The sequence below is a fragment of the Lynx canadensis genome, chromosome A2 (assembly GCF_007474595.2).
Source record: "Lynx canadensis isolate LIC74 chromosome A2, mLynCan4.pri.v2, whole genome shotgun sequence".
Classification (NCBI taxonomy): Eukaryota; Metazoa; Chordata; class Mammalia; order Carnivora; family Felidae; genus Lynx; species Lynx canadensis.
In genome coordinates, this window is record NC_044304.2 from 130,819,826 (window position 1) to 130,842,298 (window position 22,473).

The 22,473-nt window shown below is 38.2% G+C and overlaps 1 protein-coding gene across 2 annotated transcripts; it reads left to right on the forward strand.

The window, feature by feature from the left end:
* Nucleotides 1–407: 407 nt before the first annotated feature.
* On the forward strand, nt 408–22,253 carry IFRD1 (interferon related developmental regulator 1). Of its 2 annotated transcripts, XM_030308255.1 has the most exons (12): nt 411–742; nt 4,520–4,624; nt 4,778–4,862; nt 5,649–5,773; nt 7,367–7,524; nt 10,458–10,508; nt 10,590–10,768; nt 10,855–10,963; nt 15,494–15,628; nt 19,384–19,512; nt 19,907–20,002; nt 21,744–22,253. In XM_030308255.1, exons 1-12 carry the CDS (start codon nt 652–654, stop codon nt 21,831–21,833), a joined length of 1,353 nt encoding a protein of 450 aa, XP_030164115.1. In that variant the 5' UTR covers nt 411–651; the 3' UTR covers nt 21,834–22,253. The 2 variants fall into 2 exon arrangements, with proteins under 2 accessions (XP_030164116.1, XP_030164115.1); XM_030308256.1 differs by lacking the exons at nt 19,384–19,512; nt 19,907–20,002; nt 21,744–22,253 and adding an exon at nt 16,588–17,726 and having other exon boundaries at nt 408–742.
* Nucleotides 22,254–22,473: the final 220 nt, after the last annotated feature.

Consider the following 22,473-nt stretch of genomic DNA (forward strand, 5'->3'; position numbering starts at 1 on the left):
TGAGCTAAGCTGATTGCGTGGCTCCCAGTTGGAAGCTGGCCGTCGTCATCATGCATACTCGCTGCATTGCTCATCATCCGCGATCAACTCAGTCTCTTCCAAGGCGGGGCTGCTGGGAAGCAGGGGAGGGGTCATGAGTTGGGAGGCAAGCCGGTTGGGAGGAGACAGAAGGCGAACCCCTCCCCGGCCCCAAAGGCCTACTACATTTCCCAGAATTAAATGCGGTAGCTAAGAGTCACTCCCTGGGCGCTGCCGGAAGACTTGCGACATGGGATTGGTAGTCAGCATCCGTCAGCCGCCGGAGGTAGGACTCTGGTCGGGAGATCTATACGGATTGGTTACTGGGTGTTCGAGTCCTGCCCACATATGGTGACGACAGGCGGCGGTCTTGCTACTTAAGGCGTCGTGGCCCAGCCCGCCCCGCCTTAGCTCCCGCGCTAGAGAGAAACATGTATCGTTTCCGATCACAGCTCTTCACCGGGATTTCTGCTGCTGCCACCGCCCACTCTTACCCCCGCCGCTTCTCGCCTCTGTTGTTAGCTGAAGACTCGCCTCTTAGCCGCCCTCCGCACAGACGCACGAGTAAAAAGTGCAGCTCCATCGGCTGATCTTTGCTAAGCCCTGAGTTTAGGCGGCACCGGGCGTCCCACGATGCCGAAGAATAAGAAGCGGAATACTCCCCACCGCGGTGGCAGTGGTGGCAGCGGCTCAGGGGCAGCTGCAGCGACGGCGGCGACAGCAGGTAAGGGGGTATCCCCGTCGCCGGCATCCCAGTTGCCGGCCGGACTAGCGAGTCTCTTAACCTCGGGCAGCCTGGGATTTGTAGTTCCTTCCCTTTAGACATGTGTGTTGGCTGGGCGCTTTAGTTGGCTGGCGAACTACAATTCCCAGCGTGCCCTGGCGACTGTACCTCGCGCGATTTGGATCTGGCTTTCGAGCCGAACTCAGGCACCGGCCGTGGGGGCGGGGAGGGGGCGAATAGGTCCTAGGGTCTGAGAGTGGGTCGGAGTCCGGGGTGAAGGGTTGCTGGGCGGGAGAGGCACTGTTTTCAGAAGCTGGTGCTTGCTCTTCAGAGCTCGCCCTGACGGAGGGTGGGGCCGAGTTAGGATTTGCGTCTGGGCTGTCAGTGGTCGTCTTTGACCCCCCGACTCCAACATGGAGTTCTCGGGAATGCTAAACGTCCGGCGGGTTTGGCCGGGTTCTTGCGTCACGAGGCCTGGACCCTGAGCTGTGGGGCCGACGTGACGCAGAGGCGCACGTGTGGCATCCCGTTCCGCTGCCTTCCTGGGCATCCCGCGTGTCCCATCTGGCTGGGCGCAGGCGTAGGAGGCTTGGGGCCACTGTCCCAGCCTAGGCTCTATTCCTACCCCTGACTGGCACCTGCAGAAATCCCGAGCCCCCTCCTCCTCTTGTGGCCAGACGGTCCAGGCGACCTCATCCCCGGGGCAGAAGTCGCGTTCTCCTTTGTGCTGCGTTCTATAGGTTCTGTGCTCTGAGGCTGGAATAGGCGGGGTGGCGAGGAGCTCTGATTACAGTTGGCCAAAAGTTTAGGTTTTTGTGTTCTCACAGCAAAGGTGAAGCTTTTCCTGAATGGGTAGATGCTTCAATGAATTAATGATTCTGTGCTACTAACTATAGGGGTAAGAATAAAGGACTTCAAAGCGGAAAGTCCTACGAGACACCACTGAACTCAAGTCGAGTATCAAGTTAAACTGGGTGAAGTCAATTTTTTGATGGAGATTTTGAAGTTAAATACTGGAATATTCTCAGACATTATTCCATCGGAACTACCAGCCGTTATGTATTTGTCAATAGAGTTGCAAATCCGACCCACAGAATGATATGCCTTTGTTCATTAGTGAATAGCCCAATTTTCTTGTTAACAAGAAGGATGATTGGAAACTAGCATTTAAAGCGCTTTCATATAGGATTTATAGTAGCACGAAAACTCGTGTTCGTGTATTAAATATTTAATAATTGACAATAGGAATGGATTGTTATAAGTGCAATTTTTTTCTTCATATCGCTCTTTATTTTGATTGTATCCCTTCGATATTCGTGAAATTCATTTTTGATCAAGATGTAAAGTACAAAATTAGTTTGGTGTGGCATATGATTGCTCTGTGTCAGTTGAGGATACTTCTGTACTCTTCTGTTGTTAACCTTTTCCTCCTCTGAAGTAAATCTGAATTCTGTCTGGAAGGCCCTTATTTTATTCTCCTTTAAGCTTGCCTTTTGTTGATGGAATAAATGGTGCAGAGCTGCAAGCCAAAGTCATTTAAAATTTGTAACGATGTTACTAATGGCTTCCTTGAATCGTAAACAAACCTTTTATTCCCTGTGAAACTTCCTGTCTAAGCTTCCTTTCTTCCTGGTACTAACAGAATAACCTCAAGTGGCAGTGGGGGATTGCCTTTCAAATTTTACCTCTAGGCTGTTTCCTGATCTTTAATCAGCCTGATTATTTTCAGTTGAAAAAAAAAGTATATTTAAACACTGAATTTTAGCATGTTGAAGTTGGAAAGAATTCTTTGATTAGTTTATAAAACTGTTCAGGCTTTGAGTGTCTTTGGAAATTTACTCTAGAACTTGTTAACTGTGCTCACCTCTGATAAATGGAGTATGCAGGTGGGATTTACTTTTTTAAAACCTTAATTTGATACCATGTGAATGTATTACTCAAGTGAATAAATAATAATCGAATAGAAGAGATAGAAAGTTGTCACAAACTTGTACTAATTTATAAGCCACTTACTTATTGGTATTTTTAAATGACACCTAGAAGAGATGGGATTCAGATGAGATTTTAACATGTACAACTAAAAGATAACCAACTTTTCTATCACTTTAATTGGTTGTCCATTTAAATTCTTTCTAAGTTCATGCAAAGTTCTAGGAAGCTGATAAAATTGACAAGTATGCATACTTGTTATAGCACTTAATTTGAAGAGAGCATTTTTTTTGGTGAACAAAACCTTGTAAGTAAGCCCCCTAAGAAATAAGGACTATATGTGTCTAGAGTGCTACTTAATTAAAATCACTTGGGAACACAAGGTGAGTGAGTTTGATCTAGATATCAGGCGTTCATACACGGTTCTTTTTCTTGGTTTTTCTTTGTTTAACTTCTCTTTCCCTGGAGTCTTGGAAACTGATTGAAACTTAGAGAAAGTGGGGTAAATGTTGTATAGGAATACGTTTCTTGGCAGTTTAGAAATAGACTGAATATGAGAAGGAAAAAAATACGAATTGTTGAATAAATGTTAGTATTATTCAGACGACTCTCAACCGTAGCCATGACTTCACATCATGAAGACAATGAAGATAGATCCAGAAATAGAGAATGAAGTCATAGATCCTTGTTTATGTGTTTGTTTATTCCTGCCGTAAGGACTCTGATTAATATGTTATGGTATCTTGGCTTCACTGCTTATTCTTTATGCTTTCCTACTTTGATTGGCAAAGTTTATTCCTTTGGGATAGCAAGCAAATTTGAAGGCCGCTTGCTATCTTATATTGATTTAAAAATCAGGCAAATCTCTGTTCTGGTTAAAAAAAAAAACCCTAGAAAAAAACCTAAATTTAGCGGTTTTAGTTAGAGAGGATTTAAATAACAACAACAACTTTTCTTAAGGTGGTACATTTCTTGAACATACGCACCTGGTGATGTTTGGTGCAGTCTTTGATTTTACTGATAAGGGAACTTGGGCTCAAAGAAATCAGGTGACCTAGAGTCATTTTGGGGGCAGAATTTGGGATGTAGTTTGATTCACTGCTCAGTGTAATTCATGATTGGGCAGTACTTTTATTAACATCAAATTCCTGCCAAAAAAACCCCATTTAACTATGGATTTATTTTTTTTTTTAAGTTAATTTGAGGAGAGATCCTAGTTTTAAAAAAGATTTTTCTAGTAACAGCCCTGATGTTTTTAAAGTGTTGGATATGTTAACCTTTATTTAGAGGTGAACTATATAACAGGCTTTTATATTAAATACCAAAATTTCTATTTTACTTCTGTTTTCCGGAACTCTTAACTCGTTTTCTTTAAAACTACCATCCCTTAATGTCTTAATTCTTCCTCATGTGGCAGGTAACCTAAAAATTAATCCATTTACCATGTTTGTTTACTGTCATATTTGTTCACTAAGCTCAGTCATTCTCCTTGAAAAATATACTTTTCTTATTCTTATGATCTATGATCTCATACTCTTTCTGGATCTATTTTCATCGTCTTCATGATTTAATGTCATGTTTGGAAATAGTTTTTTCGTCCATAATACCAGTTTTTGACATTTCTGAAATTGATGTAGATTGTAAACAGTTGGTGGTCTGAAAAACAGGTGAATTGACTTATTTTAGGAATATTTTAGTATGTTTTTTGTAGTATAATCATCTCTTCACCTAAGTAAGGTTGGGTTTTTATTAATGGATTTTTCCTAAGTAAATTTTTAAAATTCCCAACTTAAATATTTGTATATATGGCAACACAATCATCTCCTTTCACCCTCTTTTACCTAATAGGTGGCCAGCATCGAAATGTTCAACCTTTTAGTGATGAGGATGCATCGATTGAAACAATGAGCCATTGCAGTGGTTACAGCGATCCTTCCAGCTTTGCTGAAGATGGTATGAGTTTTAAATTTAAATTTGAAACTTTAGATAAAGGATATTTTAGGTGGAAGAATTCTTACAGCTAAAGCATACTATCACTGTTCCCCATCTGCTTTTTTTTTTTTTTTTTAACTTAAATTACAATGGTTAGTTTATATTATTTCTTAGGACCAGAAGTCCTTGATGAGGAAGGAACTCAAGAAGACTTAGAGTACAAATTGAAGGGATTCATTGACCTGACCCTGGATAAGAGGTAGGAACTACTGGAAAGTCTGTTCATTCTATGTCAGGGATTCTGGCCAGCCACCATGTATATTGTATGCACTTCTCTGAACTTCTCTGATCTTGATTTGTTTACTTTGGATGTTTTAATGTTTTTTGTTCCTTTGGACTTCTAATGTGGATAGGAACATACCAGTAGACTTTAGATGGACTCGGATTAGTCATTATACTAGCATAATAGCACATAACTGTATTTGATTATAATTGAAATGGATTCATTGGATTAACAGTTAATTTTCAGCTTGAAAGAACAGCTAAACCCGGCTTTAAGCCTCTTGTCCACTAATTTTGTTGCCTACATGAAAAATAGCAAAGCTAAATTTTCTTATTTCATAGTAGTTCTAAAGCTGACTTACAACACACAGAATTAAAAAGCCCTGGAGATGCAAACATGAACTCTAGACTTTTGTAATAAAAGTGTTAAAAGAAAAAAAAAGTGTGACTTTACTTAAATATGTACTACAAGAGAACATGTCTTGCACATTGAAACTATAAAATATTATATGGTCATTTAAACTTGTGGTTATTAGATGAATAAGCAGAAAAATGTTATATAAAGCAGCTTAAAATCTTTGTGTAATAAGATGAATTGTATATGAAAATTAAATTATTGAAAAATGGTTAGAGCTTGATGACAATTACATAAGAAAATGATTTACAAATGTGTCAATAGAAATGTAGAGGGGACTAGTGGAGTTTTTGTAAGTCATTGACCTATGGTACACTCCAGCTGGATCTTTGATTTTGTTTTAAATAGTGCGAAGACCAGGCAGGCAGCTCTTGAAGGTATTAAAAATGCACTGGCTTCAAAAATGCTTTATGAATTTATTCTGGAAAGAAGAATGACTTTGACTGACAGCATTGAACGCTGCCTGAAAAAAGGTACTGTCCTTATTTTTGAGTCAGAGTCACAGAACTAAAAAGGAATTTGCCACCTCTTGGCAGTAACCTTTGTTAATGGAAATAGAAAACTGGCTCACTCTTTTAACTTTAGGTGTCAAGGAATACACACTATGCTTATTCAAATTCAAAATGAGACTTGTTAGAAACTTTGTTTTTATTTATGTAATAGGCAGCTTAACACTAGAATTGTGGTGGATTGTCATCCTTTTTTTGTATTGCAAGAAGTGATTGCCATTCTCAAAGAAGAAAGCCTTGAAAGCTTGTGTCAGATGTCAACAAAAGCCATTATTAAAAAAACCATCCCACTTCATCTTTCTGAAATTAAAAAAGTATTATAATCGCGTAGCTCATTTTCCCTTGCATGCACTTAAAACATCAATCATACCCGCAGATGACATCATTTTCAGGATATTCCTTGGGATATTTGAATTCCAGAACTTTGTAGTAGAGATTCTGGAATTCATATTGTTGTAATCCTAGAACTTTTAAGAGTGAAGAGAGACATTAAAGATTAAATCTAGTATCACCAGACTTCAGCTTTAGGAACCACCAAAATTAAAAAGACTTGGGGCTGCCAGCTTAATTATTTTGCCAAGTGAGGACATTGTGAGGATAATGACTCTCCATCATTATCTCTTTGTTAACAAAATATTTTTAGCACCAGAATGTGGGAAGCCCACATGCTCTTTTAAATTGAGTGAGCTTTATTAGCTTTATGTCTTTGTTTTCCTCATTTTACCTTACGTGAAAGCTTTGTCAATGAATGGGTATTTGGAAACCTTTCATCCATTCCACCTCTCTCATTGTACAGAATAAAAGGCCTAGGAAATGGGAGATTGGTCTAAGGTTATATAACTTCTTAGTGGTATAGTTGATAGCAGAGCCCACTTTTCTGAGATGTTACAAAGGCTTTTATAGAAGTGTTTACATTGAAACTGTTTTCTTATAATGATAGTTGGATTAGATGACTTCTAAAAATTCCATTCCAGTCTGCTTATTTTATAATTTTTTTGTTCGTCAGGTAGTAATTTGCATGTAAAATCTGCCCAAACCCTTTGGTGTCTGTAGTTTTTGTATGGTTTTAATCCCTTGTTTATTTTCAAAAAATTGGGATGGGGCGGGGGGGACCCTGAAGGTTAAGGCTTTCTCACGGGCTGTGTACATCTGAAATGCTTCAGAGATTAATGCAGGGGCTACCTGAGCACAGTTCTGTGAGTACATGAAAGGTTTGGAAGGTCAAATCAGCTGAAACACGTCATTTTGTAAAACAGAACATGTTTTGTTATAGTACTCGCTTAAGATAAGTATTGATCTCCATTTTACTGCTGACGAAGTATGTTTTGAAAATAAGTCATTTGGCTAGTAAGTGGTGGATCTAGGATTTGAGTGAGGTCTGTTCCCAGAGTTTGAGCTCACTAGGGTGCTGCTCAGGTCAAAACTTGGAACGTACTATGGGTTTTGTAAATGGTAGATGATATTTTGGAATTGTACAGATTTGGGAAATGGCTATCTTAATAAGTTAGTCTTCTCAAAGTAATTTTTTTCACGGTTGCACCGTTGTTTTTTCTGTAGGTAAGAGTGATGAGCAGCGTGCGGCTGCAGCACTAGCATCTGTTCTGTGTATTCAGTTGGGCCCTGGGATCGAAAGTGAAGAAGTTTTGAAAACTCTTGGACCAATCCTAAAGAAAATAATTTGTGATGGAACAGCTAGTATCCAGGCTAGGCAAACTGTAAGTATGTGATTTTTTAGTTTATAAATTTATCTAGGCGTGACAGCCAGTTACTCTGATGAATGATCTAGGAAAGTTAGACTTTTTAAACTAGCAGGTTTGTAATTAACATTTTATTTTCATTTGTCTTTTAGTTTGAGTGAACAGACTTAGCATAACAATTGTTTTCTTAAATTTTCTTTGATGCCATAGAATAGCCCAGATAGATTTCTACACCTTTGAAATTGAAGGTCATACACTACTAGGGAATACTATATTGAGTTACTTAGGATGATTGAAGAGTAATTTTGAGGGGTGCCTGCATGGCTTAGTTTGTTGAGTGTCTGACCTCGACTTGGGTTTGAGCCCCACATCGGGCTGGCTGCTGTCAGTGCAGAGCCTGCTTCGATTCTTCTGTTCCCCTCTCTCTCCATCCCTCCCCTGCTCTTGCTTGTGCTCTCTCTCAAGAATAAAACATTAAATAATAAAACACTAAAAAAAATTCTTTTGGTTGGAACTTAAAGAAGTGATCTAACAGTGTTTATTGGGCGGTTATTTTTTACTCTTAAGAAATGTAATAGGTGTTAAAAAAAATTGGCTTGGTGTGGCCGACAAGTCCTTGTGAAAAGCTGAATGCTCTATTTCCATGGGTGGATTTGGGTTGATGTAGGAATCTGTAACTTGTGAGATCCTCATCTAGTTTTCGGGTTTGAAAAACTTTCATTCTCTAATTGTTTGAAATTTATCACTTGTAACAGTTGACTTTAAATTGTTTTTTTGTTTGTTTGTTTTTGGTATGCTTAAGTGATTAATCACAAACATCTTTCTGAGTTTAGAAAGTAGATTTGGATCTTAATGGATCTTAAGAATCTTAATGCATCATAAGAATTTAATCTTAGTAGATTTGAATCTTAAGCTGTTTTCCTAACAAGAGAACCAGTTCAAGTTTTTAATACTTTTAAGAGTGAGTTTTCAAGCTTTCTCTTTAATATTACTTAAAGTAATTGACATTGATCTTTATATCAGATAAACCCTGAAATCTTGGTGGCTTAATAAAAGTTTATTTCTTGCTCATGTCACTGTGTAAGTAAGTAGTCAGAGACCCTGGTTATCCACCCTGTGGCTCTGCCCTACCTTTAGGTCCTCCATATGGCAGCTATGGTGGCTGGAAGGAGAAAAAGAGAACATATGCTCAGGCCAGAGCATATCCCTTTAGCGGCCAGTTCCTTGGTCTACCAGCTGTATGGAAGCCGGGTATAGTGAGGCTGTTGCCCCCAGAGGCAAAGAAATAGAATTTTGGTGACTTCCTAGGAATCTCTGCTCTTCTAGCATTTAGTGATCCCAAAATGGCTATATCGGCTTATGCTGTTGACATTCTTTGCCCCCTTTTTGGGTAGTTTCATGCAACTTTTAAATCATGCAGGACTGGAGAGGTGTTTTTGAAATGTTTGACAGAAAACCCTGTTAGGTGGGTACTTGTAACAATGTCTTAATTTTCATCATGCCTGAGTTTGTTGTCATTTTTTTAAAAAATATGCTTGATGCTTGCCGTGAATTAAAAAATTCCTTGACAATTCTTATATTAGCAGAGGGATGTAGGCAGTTCTAATTGTTAATATACCTTTTTTCTCTTTGAGGCAGCGAAAGGAGAGATGGGGCTTGGCCTGTGCTGCTTGCTCAGGACAAGGGATTACAGATTGAAAGTTTTTGTTACTGAGAATAATACCTAGATTACTTTTTAACTTTAGCAATGTCCAATTTTTACCAGGGTGAAATAATGAAAATAAAATAGTGACACAAAGCAGATTAATGCCACAAGTGTCCTTATGCTACCAGATCCAAACTAACTGAAACCTGGGTGTGCGAATGGTGACTTTAAAGACTTAACGCTTTAGTGGCACTTGGAACAACATGAGAATTTTAATGAAAACGTGGAGAAAAGGGAAGTGGACAATAATAAAATGTCACAAGTCATAAATTGTTTTCATATGATCTGTTAGAGCAGTGTTCTGAAAATTAATGGCTCCCATTTATGCTACAAGCACATGGTTGCATATGTTTTGTCTTCCAAGTCCATTTTATTTATTTATTTTTTTTATTTTTTTTTTCAATGTTTATTTATTTTTGGGACAGAGAGAGACAGAGCATGAACGGGGGAGGGGCAGAGAGAGAGGGAGACACAGAATCAGGAAACAGGCTCCAGGCTCTGAGCCGTCAGCCCAGAGACTGACGCGGGGCTCGAACTCACGGGCTGCGAGATCGTGACCTGGCTGAAGTCGGACTCTTAACCGACTGCGCCACCCAGGCGCCCCCCAAGTCCATTTTATTAAGTAACTTTACCTTTGTAGTCCTATATCGTTCCTTTTTCCCCCCTAACAAAAGGCAGTGACAGGATTCCTGACCGCTTTTCAGTATACTTGGAAAACAATGGGATCTGAATTAATGAGATCCTTCTTTAAGCGGAAGTTCAAGGAGAGTTATTAAACTGGAGGAGATTTCTGCTCCTACTGTGCTTATTTCTGGAAAAATGATTTCTTTTGGAAGCTTTCATAGTAGAGTCTACGTAAAAACAAATGAACATAAATGGTTTTAAAAGCCTTGTAACAAACTTAATGTGTTTTAAACGTTTTTAGTAGAGTAGACTTCTTAATCTCCAATGTGCAAACTTCATCTCTTTCTTTGAGTTGGAATTGGAAGTTTGAAAACTTTCTGCTGGATTAATGGAAGAACTGAGAGAAAGAGAAGAACTTAACCATACTCTCAGTTTGGTAGCATAGTTTGAGCTGAAATCCACTTCCCTTAACTCTTGATTCTATATTCTCTCTTTTTATACTCTGCTTGGGAACATTATAGTCATGTAGTTAAAATTTTCACATTGAATTATAAAAGCAGGAAGATACAGAAATAGTAAGAAAATTACAAACATTAATGTCTATATTTACTTTTTTTTTTAGTGTGCAACTTGCTTTGGTGTTTGCTGTTTTATTGCTACAGATGACATTACTGTAAGTAGAAAACCTTTGACCCAGTTATTCGCTTGTTTCAAATTTAAGATGGTTACCTTATTTAATGTTCTTATGCATTAGGAGCTGTATTCAACTCTGGAATGTTTGGAAAATGTCTTCACCAAGTCCTACCTCAAAGAGAAAGACACTAATGTTATTTGCAGCACCCCTAATACAGTGCTTCACATCAGCTCGCTTCTCGCATGGACATTATTATTGACCATATGCCCGATCAGTGAAGTGAAGAAAAAGCTTGAGATGTATGTATTCTTTGTTTCATATTTTATGAAAACATACATTGACATGATTGGCTGTGTTCACATAGTAACGACTAACTGTTTTTTAGGCATTTCCATAAACTTCCAAGCCTCCTGTCTTCTGATGATGTAAACATGAGAATAGCTGCTGGTGAATCTTTGGCACTTATGTTTGAATTGGCCAGAGGGATGGAGAGTGTAAGTATTTGATGAATAGAGAAAAAAAGATTATATCACAAGGACTGTGATTCTATCATTATCTTCATAATTAAGAGTTAGATGATAACTTCGGAGTATAGCCAGCTTGAAAACCAAGTGATTGATTGCCCTGCTTCTTGGCAGGGAAGAGCATAAACCAGTAGGGGTTGGTAGAGCAACATTTGAGCGTTATTGCACTTACCCTCGCTGTCTATAGAACTCAAGTTCAGGGGCACTTTTACCATGGAGAAAGTTGTTTACTACAATCTGTTTGGAACTGCTTGGATTTCTCAGGCACAGGACACATTCAGGTGATTCAGGCATGGATGCCTTAAAATAAATGTCAGACAAGTGGATGAAATACTAAGTCAACATAGGTTTGGGATCAGATAAATTTAATCATTGTTGTTTAACTTCTCTAAGCCAAAGCTGGAAACAAGCATGGACCTTTAGACTGGGACATGTGCTTTGTAGTTCCCCATCCACTGTCTGCTCGTCATGTTGTTACTCAATTTGGCTGTCAAAGGTATTTTGTGATAGGTGACCAGCTTTACTGGATTGCCTGATACTGTTCTAAGGTTAGCGTTAACAGCCCTGTGTTCCAGGAAACCTCTCACCTCTGGCTAACTGGGATATTTGGCACCCTAGTTTGTATCCCCTGTTGTGAACCTTTGGTTACTTACTAGGTGCTCTTTATTGTAAAGACAACAACTATACTTCTGGAATGAAACCTTTTCTGGAATTAAATGTGTTATTTAATAGTGAATAATTCCAAATAGGATTAATAATATCTCTGTCGCCTTTGTTCTTCACATTTCATTCTAGTCCTGTGTTTAAAAATAATGTTTAGGCTTGGAGCGCCTGGGTAGCTCAATTGGTTAAGCATCTAACCTTGACTTCAGTTCGGATCTTGCACTCATGGTTTGTGTGTTTGAGCCCTGCATCGGGCTCTGCACGGACATTGCGGAGCCTGCTTTAGATTCTGTCTTCCTCTCTCTGCCTCTCCCCCACTTGCTTTCTTGCTCTCTCTCTCTCAAAAAATAAATAAAAATAAACTGGAAAAAAAACCAAAACAATGTTTTAGGCTCTTAAAACTTCTATCTAGGAAGTGTCTTTGTTAGGCTTCCTCTAACCTCCCCCCGCCTTTTTTTTTTTTTGAAAGCTAGCAGGTAGAATGGAAAGAAGTTATTAATGCTGTCAGCGAACGAATGTACTTAGGAGAAATTGGACTCAAGCTTAGCAATCAATTTAATTTTATTGAGCTACTTAATGGCTCCTTAACCTCAAGGCATAGAAGCCAGATGTCCCAGTTTTTTAATTTTCTTTTACTCTACTGGCTATAAATGGTAATTTCTTTGCTTTTTCCTTTGAAGTGTATCTTAAAAGTAAAGTAATAATACAATTTAAATTATACATGTTGGATTTTTTAAAATAATTGTGTAAACATACATTTATTATTACTCACATATCTTCTTTGTTCTCCAGGTTTGATAAATTGTAGGAGATAGAGAGAGCTAGAACTCAGGTCAGATTAAACATGTTTGGATAAGTCCCTATCTAAGGTCAAAAATGAACTGAGTTACAGAATAGAACCTAGTGTTTTGTTTGCTACTTTTGTTAAGTAAGCTTTTTGAAAGTGAGTTTGTGGTATTGGGTAGGAGTAGATGTAGGGCGTTCAAAAAATTAAACCAAGTGTTGATGAATACATAGGCTGATTTAAATTGTGGTTTTAGTAGCAAATGCATGGCATGGAAATATTCAGAGCCTTTGCTAATGGAAGTTTCCATGGGGAATTAGAAATTGTGAGAGCTCTCTCTAGTTTATTATGCATATTTGCTCTGTAACCACATAGGTAGGTGTGTGCTCTGGAGCCACACTCCCAGGTTCAAGTCTCTTTTCTACCCTTACTAGCTGGATAATTTGGGCAACTTCTCTATGCCTCAGTATCAGTATCTTTAAAACGCAGAATAAAATAGTAATTACCTCATAAGGTTGTTGAGAACACGACAGGTACAGTATAAGTGGTAGCTATTACTGTTAACTCTTGATTAAACTGAGTATTACTTCCCCTCTCTGGCAGTGGTCTAGTAGTGGCCTTTTAGGAGCTCTCTAGAATAACTTACAATAAGACCAAGACTGTTCACTAGGCAGAGTTACAGATCTTGGGAGCCAAATAACATGCTGACCCTGGAAGACATACCAAAATATAGCATAGACCTTCCTTGATTCTCCCATTTTTATACCCTGCTTAACCTGACAAAGGAAGTGCTTCAGGAGAGAAACAGACACACACCTTTGTGTGATCATGATTCTGCTATTTTCTTTTTATATTTGATAGGAGTTAAAGTGTTTGTTTGTACCCCAAGAGTCCCAATTTTCATTTGTCCCTGGATATATAGTTTACTATATAGTTATCCTAAGCCCCAATAAGTTGGCTTTCGGATGCTGTTTATGGACTGTTTTTGTTCTATATTTTCTTTCTTTTTAATGCCCAAATGTTTCGGAGACATTTCCCTACAATATTTAACATTTGTTTTTTCCAAGTTAGTACTATATTGAACTCAGTGATTGATACCGTAACTAGATTGAGTTTTATCGGTTGCAGAGATCAATTACAGTGGGATTTCTTAACGTCTGTATGGTTGGTAGGTTGGGCTGTGTAATTTTCTGTTGGAAAGAGGGTGCGGGTGCGGTCCTGTGCATTTTAGGATGTTTAGCAACATCTCTGGCCTGTACTCATTAGATGCCCGTAGCAAATGCTCCTTCCTCAGGTATGACAACCAAAAATGTCCCTGGACATAGCCGAATGTCCCCGGTGGGTCAGACTAGCAGTGGTTCTCAGTTCTTAAAACAAGTTAAGTTAATATCTAGAGTTTTCTTAATTTCGTTTATTTTCCTATATGTATTGTAAGATTTTCCATACATTTTTCTTTTGAGAATACTATAACAGAATGAGTAGCCAGTGAAATGAGTAGGAAACTTCCAGTGTCTGAAATGTACTTGTTTCTACAAGTAAAACTTTATGAAAGCATCACATTCATTGGAATTTATATACATAGAGATAAACATGACTTTCATCTGTTTTAATAAAACCTCATCAGCTTTGGTAGTAGATTTTCTAGATGCAAATCTTAAGGTATTGTTCCAGTTACTCAGACATAGGAGGTTGATTTGGAACATTTGAAGAAAACTTGTTGAAATAGTTAATAATACACAATCTCTAAAATATTGACAATAAGAAAATATGTACTTAAAAGTTGGGGTATCAGTTGTAATTTTCCACCAGTAATAATAAATTTTAAAGAATAAAATTTCTACCAGTTTAATAATTTTTAATTTTAGACTTTAAAAGAAATTGCATTTATGCTTTTTAAGCTTAAACAATTATATATACAATTTGAAGAATATCCAGAATAAGATCTACTTATTTTTTTTTTTTTTTTCAATGTTTATTTATTTTTGGGACAGAGAGAGACAGAGCATGAATGGGGGAGGGGCAGAGAGAGAGGGAGACACAGAATCAGAAACAGGCTCCAGGCTCCGAGCCATCAGCCCAGAGCCTGACGCGGGGCTCGAACTCACGGACCGCGACATCGTGACCTGGCTGAAGTCGGACGCTTAACCGACTGCGCCACCCAGGCGCCCCAAGATCTACTTATTTTAATAGAACAAGTTAAATAATTATTATAGCTAATGCAAAAAATATTAAACAGCCATTAATAAGTGGAACTGGAGATTGTTTACCTTCTGGCTTCTCTAAGTGTCTGCTCTAATTTTGGTCAGCTAAATAACTTTGAATCATTTTTTAATGTGTTTATAAAATGTACATAGGGAATAAAAACACTCAAAGATACTTCTTAAAAGTATAGCCATTGTTAAACTATAACAAGGAAACTCACAGTCAAATCAGGACAGTAGCAGATAGTAATACATTTTGTGGCTTTTCTTCAGAAGGGATTAAAATATCTTCTTAGCTTGAGTAACTTAAGTACATGAGGTGTACACCTGAGTTAAATGCTTGCTTATTTGAAAAATGAAGAGTAAATAAGAAATTAGGTGTTTTAAGCGTTACTGATAGCTTGTACTTTGGGAATAAGAATATTTGTAATTCTGGGATTGTGTGCTTTGGGGACTGAAGAGCCAAAGGATAGAAGCTGTGTTGATATTTGTGGTATCTGACTTCCACTGAACTTTGAAATCCCAGGAATGTCTTGAATACGGTAGGAACACAATAAGTATGTGTTGACTGTATCTGGATATAGTTGGGAGGGGAATGTTAATTGGTTAGTGGTAGTGTATCATCTTGTAGTCACCATTTCTGGATTAAAATTTTCGCATGATGCTATAAATGTGTGAACGTGTGCCTGTGTGCCAAGATCTCTAAAGAGCTCCGAGATGTGTGGTGCTCCTTTTACCACTGCTGGGTGATTTCCAAAGTGGACTGTTCTTTGTTAGCGCTAGGAAAGGTTGGGGTGGTGGCGGCGGGGGAAAGGAACCCAATAACAAACTAAAATTGTATTTCCTGACCAGGACTTTTTTTATGAAGACATGGAGTCTTTGACTCAGATGCTTAGGGCTTTGGCTACAGATGGAAACAAGCACCGTGCCAAAGTAGACAAGAGAAAGCAGCGGTCCGTGTTCAGAGACATCCTGAGGGCAGTGGAGGTAGGTCTCTCAATGCTACAATGCCTACTCATTTTGAATGAGATCGTTTTAGGCTGAACTTGGCAGTTGGGTCATTTTGTTGGTTGAACTTCACCTTTGATCAAAATAGTTTCCTCATTTTAAGCCTGGAGGGTATTTTTAACAACATATATATATTTTTTAAACAAAGGCAAATTTCATTTTGATGCATAAAGGTACTTTTTTCTTAGTTTAAAAAATACAAAGTGTATTTCCCTTTGTTGTACTTGTCATCATTTAAACAGTGGTGCTTAGCACATACATATTTAGTACAGTGTTCTCTGTGAATAGTGAATTATTGCCTACCCGTCAGTACTTTTAAGCAAAGACCTTTGTATTCTGCCTAGGAAGCCTAGGTGCTAAAATAACAAAACCCAGCATTTAAGTAATGTTTTAAAATCATCCGATACTTGAGTACCTTCTACAGTCTTCTAACCTGTTTCAATCTACCTGGCAAATAAATTGATTTAGAAACCTTCAGGGATTCGAATAGAAGGCACAGTTAAGAGGAACTGCAGGTTAAGGGCAGTTTTACTGTGGAGAATACCAAAGTCATTAACATTTTCTTTTATTCCTTTTTTTTTGGTTTGACCAGGTAAGAAATATTTCTTGCACATAAAGGATAAATATCTCAGGTTCTTACTATCCAATAGGGCAGCTCATTTAAGAATAAGTGTGTCACCAGAGTCTTCAACCTGGCGTGTATATGAAAATTTAGAATGGTAATTAAAAAAAATAAAGATGCTAAGATCCCATTCAGGTCCAGTTTTGAAATATTCCAGTGATTCTCATGCATAGCCTGCTTAAGAATTTTGTTCATTTTAATCCAAGTAAAACTTAGGGTATAAATTAGTATAGAGATCTTCAGGGATCTATGCATTTCAGTTAATGCTAACTCTAATTACATTATAGTAATATTTTATATTTACTCTGGTTTTTAGAATCTGAAAAATAAAAGCCTCCAAGCTCGAGCAGACGTCTATGTTAAAAATTGATCCTTTTGATCGTACAATTTTAGTGCGGTGGTGTCCCCAAATTAAGCAAGGCATTTTCTTGAATAACTACAAACTACTCCTCTATTTGGATAATGTCACCGCCAAAGATAAGATAATGGTGTGTTCTATGTTTTCTGGATTAGACCTGATGTCAGATTTTCTGTCTTGATGCATCCTTTCTGGATCAAAGATTGTAAGGCTCAGCAGGATTTGAGCAGACCCTGTTGACAAGCCCCTCGGCCTGAGCAGCCACAGCACGCAGCACTGATTGTCCTAAGACACAAGCCAGATCGCAGTGCACACCAGCCTTAACAGGCCTCTCATGTGCCCCCCACCCCTGCCCAGCACCTCCTACAAGTGAAAGCCCTTTCTTTGCCTCATAATTCTTCCCTGCAGTGCTCTCCCCTTAGGCCTTCTCCACCCTCCCCTCTCCACCTCAGGATTTCCCTTCCTCCCCTGCCCTTTGCCTGGGTTCCCTCTTCTCCAGCTCTGCTTCACTGTACCTGCTGAAGAAAGGTCTGTCCTCACAGCCTTGCTAAGTGTTCTTGTTTCTTAACTTTCACTGGAACCCAGCTTTCTCTGAAGGACCCTGCTTCCTTGATGGATCTTTTAAATGAAGCTGATTAAACTGCTGTAGAGGAGAGTTCTCCATTTTAGGTGTGCTTGTTGCTGCCCATCCTTTCTTTTCATCTGGAAATCTTTCTTTAAGCTCATGTGTGTCTTAATCAGCAAGCATTTAATACGTTAGGTGCCTTGATACAAAGTTTTCTTATTTCTGTTCCATTATAACACTTGAGCAACACAGTTATTTTTTTAAGGAAAAATGGAGACCAAAGGCAGAAAGAACAGTAAGTAGCACAGCTGGAATTTGAACCCATTGTACTGTGCCATCAACAGGGCCACATGCTGCAGATCGGTCAAGTGAGAGAGAGTGAAGGAAGTGTCCATTGGATTTGTCATTCGGTCATTGGTGGGTGACCTTTATAAGAGCAGCTTCAGTAGAGTGATGTCAGGAAACCTTGACTGAAGGGGATTGGAAAGTGAAGCAGTGGAGATGTTGTGTTTTGACTGTTCTTTTTTTTTTTTAATTTTTTTTTTTTAACGTTTATTTATTTTTGAGACAGAGAGAGACAGAGCATGAACGGGGAGGGTCAGAGAGAGGGAGACACAGAATCTGAAACAGGCTCCAGGCTCTGAGCTCCAGCACAGAGCCTGACGTGGGGCTCGAACTCACGGACCGCGAGATCATGACCGGAGCCGAAGTCGGCCGCTTAACCGACTGAGCCACCCAGGCGCCCCATTTGACTGTTCTTTTCAAAAACGTGGCTGTAACTGGAAGGGGAAAGGGTTGATCACTGGATCGTGGGAGGGTTTTGTTGTTTTGTTTTACATGCTGGGTGTTTTAGATGCTCCCTTTATGGGAGAAGGAACCAGTGGAGAAGGGAGCATTTTAAAATACAAGTTTATAATTTTAGTTTGAGGGTATGATGATAGATTGAGAGTATGATGTAAGGAGTATGATTTGCCTTGAATCGGAGAGATTTAGGAGAGGATTAGGTTATGATGCAGATGAGTTTAGACAGAGCTCTTTCCTGGTGTCTCAGTGTTTCTGAAATGAGAAAGGCTGAAATAGTAGAACCCTGTTGGGTGTTTTTTCAGTTGTTGTGACAGACCAGGCAGTTTGTGCTTCACAGACATGCTTTATCTTACACTTCTCATAACTCTGTGGTATAGGTATTGAAGGCTCCACTTTACAGGCAAGGGAACAGACCCAAAGGGGTTAAATTAGTTGCCAAAATGACAAGCCAGTGAGTGGCACACCCATGTAAGTCTAGATTTCATGTTCTTTTCTATCACATTATATAATGTGTCTGCTGAGAAGGAAGGGGGCTAGGTAGATGTCGGGGAGCTGATTGGAGTGGTCAAGTTCCATCTCCTTTGTTCTGTCCCTGTGGTGATCAGCTGTTCTCTTCCTAGTTACTCTTTCATAATCATGATTCATCAAAGAATGGAGCAGCCCGTTTTTTTTCATCCCAAGTTCTGCCCCTGTTCTGGGTGACTCCTCCCTACATTTGGAGGGCCCTTTCCTGTATTTGTTTCAATGGTCTTTACTTCCATTTCCTTTATTTCCTTGATTCACTAGTTTCCCACTCATGATTGTACTTTAGAAATTGTCTTCTGGAAAAATCGTTCCATCTCTGAAGTCTTAAACTCCATTTGTTAACCTCTCATTTTTTTAGTAAGTCTGCTCTGAGACCCTTGGAGCCCTCTTGTTGCTGGTACTCTACTTTTTGGTTGGTCTGTTATGTCAGTTCCATTTATCTTCCCTTCCTTCCGTTGACCCCCGCTTCTTCTCAGTTTCACTCCCGGTGTGTGGGGCATCTTGTCTTCTGACTTGTCTTGCAGCACCCTGCTCCTCTCTCCCCACCTCACCCTGTATTTGTAGACCAATATAGATACCTGATTTTTTTCTTCAAGTTTGTTGAGTGTTATTGAAATTTAAAGACATTCACAACAATATGGTTTTGCCAATAGTATTTATCCGAACTTGGTTGTGCCTTTAAGTCTACTATAAATAGACAAGTTCTGTAGTCTGTTCACATCTCAGGGGTGGAGGTATCGGAGTTATCAGTTTAAACCATATTGTTTACTTGTAAATGTGTCTTTAGAAATTGTGTTTCTGTAGGATCTTGTGAAGCCATCTTAATTCCTCTTAAAATTTTTGGTTCTTCTGTTGGCTAGGAACGGGATTTTCCAACAGAAACTGTTAAATTTGGTCCTGAACGTATGTATATTGATTGCTGGGTCAAAAAACATACCTATGACACCTTTAAGGAAGTTCTTGGTTCAGGAATGCAGTACCATTTGCAGGTGAGTGTGAGTGACCTCTTTTCTGTATGTTTGTTTTTAAGTTAGGGAGCATTTTGGAATGTAGTTCACTTAATGGGCTTTTGAAGTTAGTTGGATATGGAGATGCTTTCAGCATGATACAGAGCTGCATTTATTTTTTTTAAAGTAGAATTGATAAGTAGGCAACTTTTTGGTGGAGCATCTGTAAGTTTTGTAGACGACTTTTGCTTATGTAACTTTCTTGGATTCGAGGCATTGGAAACAACTTAGTCTCCTAAAGAGGAAAATAAGTGGCCCAAGTACTTATTTATAAGCTCCACATAACTTCTATTAATCAGATTTCACTTTATGTAGTAAAAAAGAGCTGATATTTGATAATGAGCCTGATTTTATTTACCTTTCTGTTTTACCAAAGTCAAATGAATTCCTTCGTAATGTATTTGAACTTGGACCCCCAGTGATGCTTGATGCTGCAACACTTAAAACCATGAAGATTTCACGTTTTGAAAGGGTAGGTTTTGTTTTTGTTTCCATCAGAACTCAATGCATCAAAGAAAAGTAGACCGAGGCTTTGATTCTACCAGGTGATAGGTATTTAGCGAAGTCTATGGGCTTGTAGTGCTTTATGATGTTTCAGACACAGAATAGCTGTATTAAAATTGTAGACACTTTATTTAGAGTATCAGGAGTTACAATGAATAATTTTTATCTATAATCCTATTAGCACAGAAATTATTTTCCTTTCTTGTTTTCTTTTATTCTGTTAACTTTTTATAGTTATGAATAAGTACACAGTATCTTTGTATCAGATAACTAAGCCTACTTAGTAAGTACCAGATTCATTTTGCAAGCTGAGAAAACAGGTGCTCAGAGAGTTTGTAACATTAAATACTAATTAATGTAATTTCACTTAACATTTCCAAAATCCTTAATTATATTTTTATGTTTTTATTGAGGTGAAATTCACATAACCTAAAATAAACTATTTTAAAGTGTAGAATTCACTGGGGCGCCTGGGTGGCTCAGTTGGTTAAGTGTCTAACTTGATTTCAGCTCAGGTCATGATCTCACGCTTTCATGAATTTGAGCCCCGCATTGGGCTCTGTGCTGACCGTGTGGAGCCTGCTTGGGATTCTGTCTCTCCCTCTGCCCCTTCCCTATTCATGTGTGCATTCTCTCTCTCTTTCTCTCTCACTCTCAAAATAAATAAACATTAAAAAAATGAAGTGTACAATTCAGGGCATTTAGTATACTCAACAATGTTGTACAACTGTCATCTCTGTTTAGTTTCAAAATATTTTCATCACTGCAAAAGGAAACTTATATCCATTAAACATTCCCTTCTCATCCCTCCCTACCCCCCCAAGCTGCTGGCAACCACTGATATGCTTTCTGTCTCCATGCATTTACCTATTCTGGATATTTCATGTAAATAGATTCCTAAAACGTGACCTTTTGTGTGACTTTTTTCATTCAGCATCATGTTACCAATGTTCATCCATATTCTAGCATGTCCCAGTGTTTTAGTACTTTTTGTGGCTGAATAACACTCCATTGTGTGGATACACCACGTGATTATCCACTTATCAGTTGATAAACTTTTAGCTTGTTTCTGCTTTTTGGCCATTGTGAATAGTGCTACTGTGAACATTTGTGTACACATTTTTGTTAGAGCACCTGTTCTCAGTTCTTTTAGGTATATACCTAGGAGTGGAGTTGCTGGGTCATAGGGTAGTTTTGTGTTTAACTTTGTAAGGAACTGCCAAACTGTTTTCTACAATGACTGAACCATTTTGCATTCCCACCAGTAGTGTATGAGAGTTCCAATTTCTGTATCCTTATCAACACTTTTTATTCTGGCTTTTTTTGTTTTATAGCCATACTAGTGGGTGGGAAGTGCTTAACTATATTTTTATAGACTATAGTTAGTCATTTTTATAGCCACATAATTGATGATTAGGTATTTTAATATTAATATCTTTACATACATTTCTCTTTTGAATCCCTTCTTGGATGAAATCTTTACATGGGAATACAGGGCTGGATTATGACTCTTTGATATGTACTGCCAAATAACCTTCTAAAGTTATTCTATCATTTGTAATTGTTTCCAGTAATGAATGAAGGCATGTAGCTATTACACATTTGACAACATTTTTATGATTTTAAAATGTTATGATTTTAAAATGTTAAAATACAAGAATATTTTAAGCTTTAGTGATTCACTTGTATTTTCCTTTCCTTCATTTCAGCATCTGTATAATTCTGCAGCCTTCAAAGCTCGAACAAAAGCTCGAAGCAAATGTCGAGATAAGAGAGCAGATGTTGGAGAATTCTTCTAGATTTTTGGCACTTGAAGATCACTTTCTAATTTTTTTTTTTTTTTTGTAATTTCTAATGTATTTAAACTAGAGATAGTTTTTATCTTGGGTTAACATAGATGGCTTTTGTAGCAGGGGTTATAATTTAATGTACAATATTGCAAATGGTGAGTTCTGGTTATTGAATATTCTCTAAATATAATCAGTAAACATAAATAAAGTATTTGTAATGTTTGGTCATTTCTATTTATGAAGAGCAAAAATATGTTACTGTACTTGATTTCATAATGAGGAAACCTATCACCCAAGTTTAAATTTCTTATACTGTAGTTGTCCAAAAATATTGATTATAATGTTGTAAATATACAAAGTACTTAATATACTAGACAAGTGAGTTTTGGATACAGTTTTGGGAGCTAATTCTTTTAGAATTCTGCTATATTTTAATTATTAAATGGGACCTAATCATTTTAGTTCTGTCACTGGGGTTGACGAAGCATGAGACCTTAGAGCTACTCTGAGAGGCCATTTGGTCTTTGAGACCAAAGCTAGTGGGAGTTCATGAGGAGTTCAGCATATGCCAGAAAAGCTGCCAACCTTGACCTCTGAGGGCAGTAACACATTTTATCTGCTATAGTCTTACATTTTAAAATAAAGATCT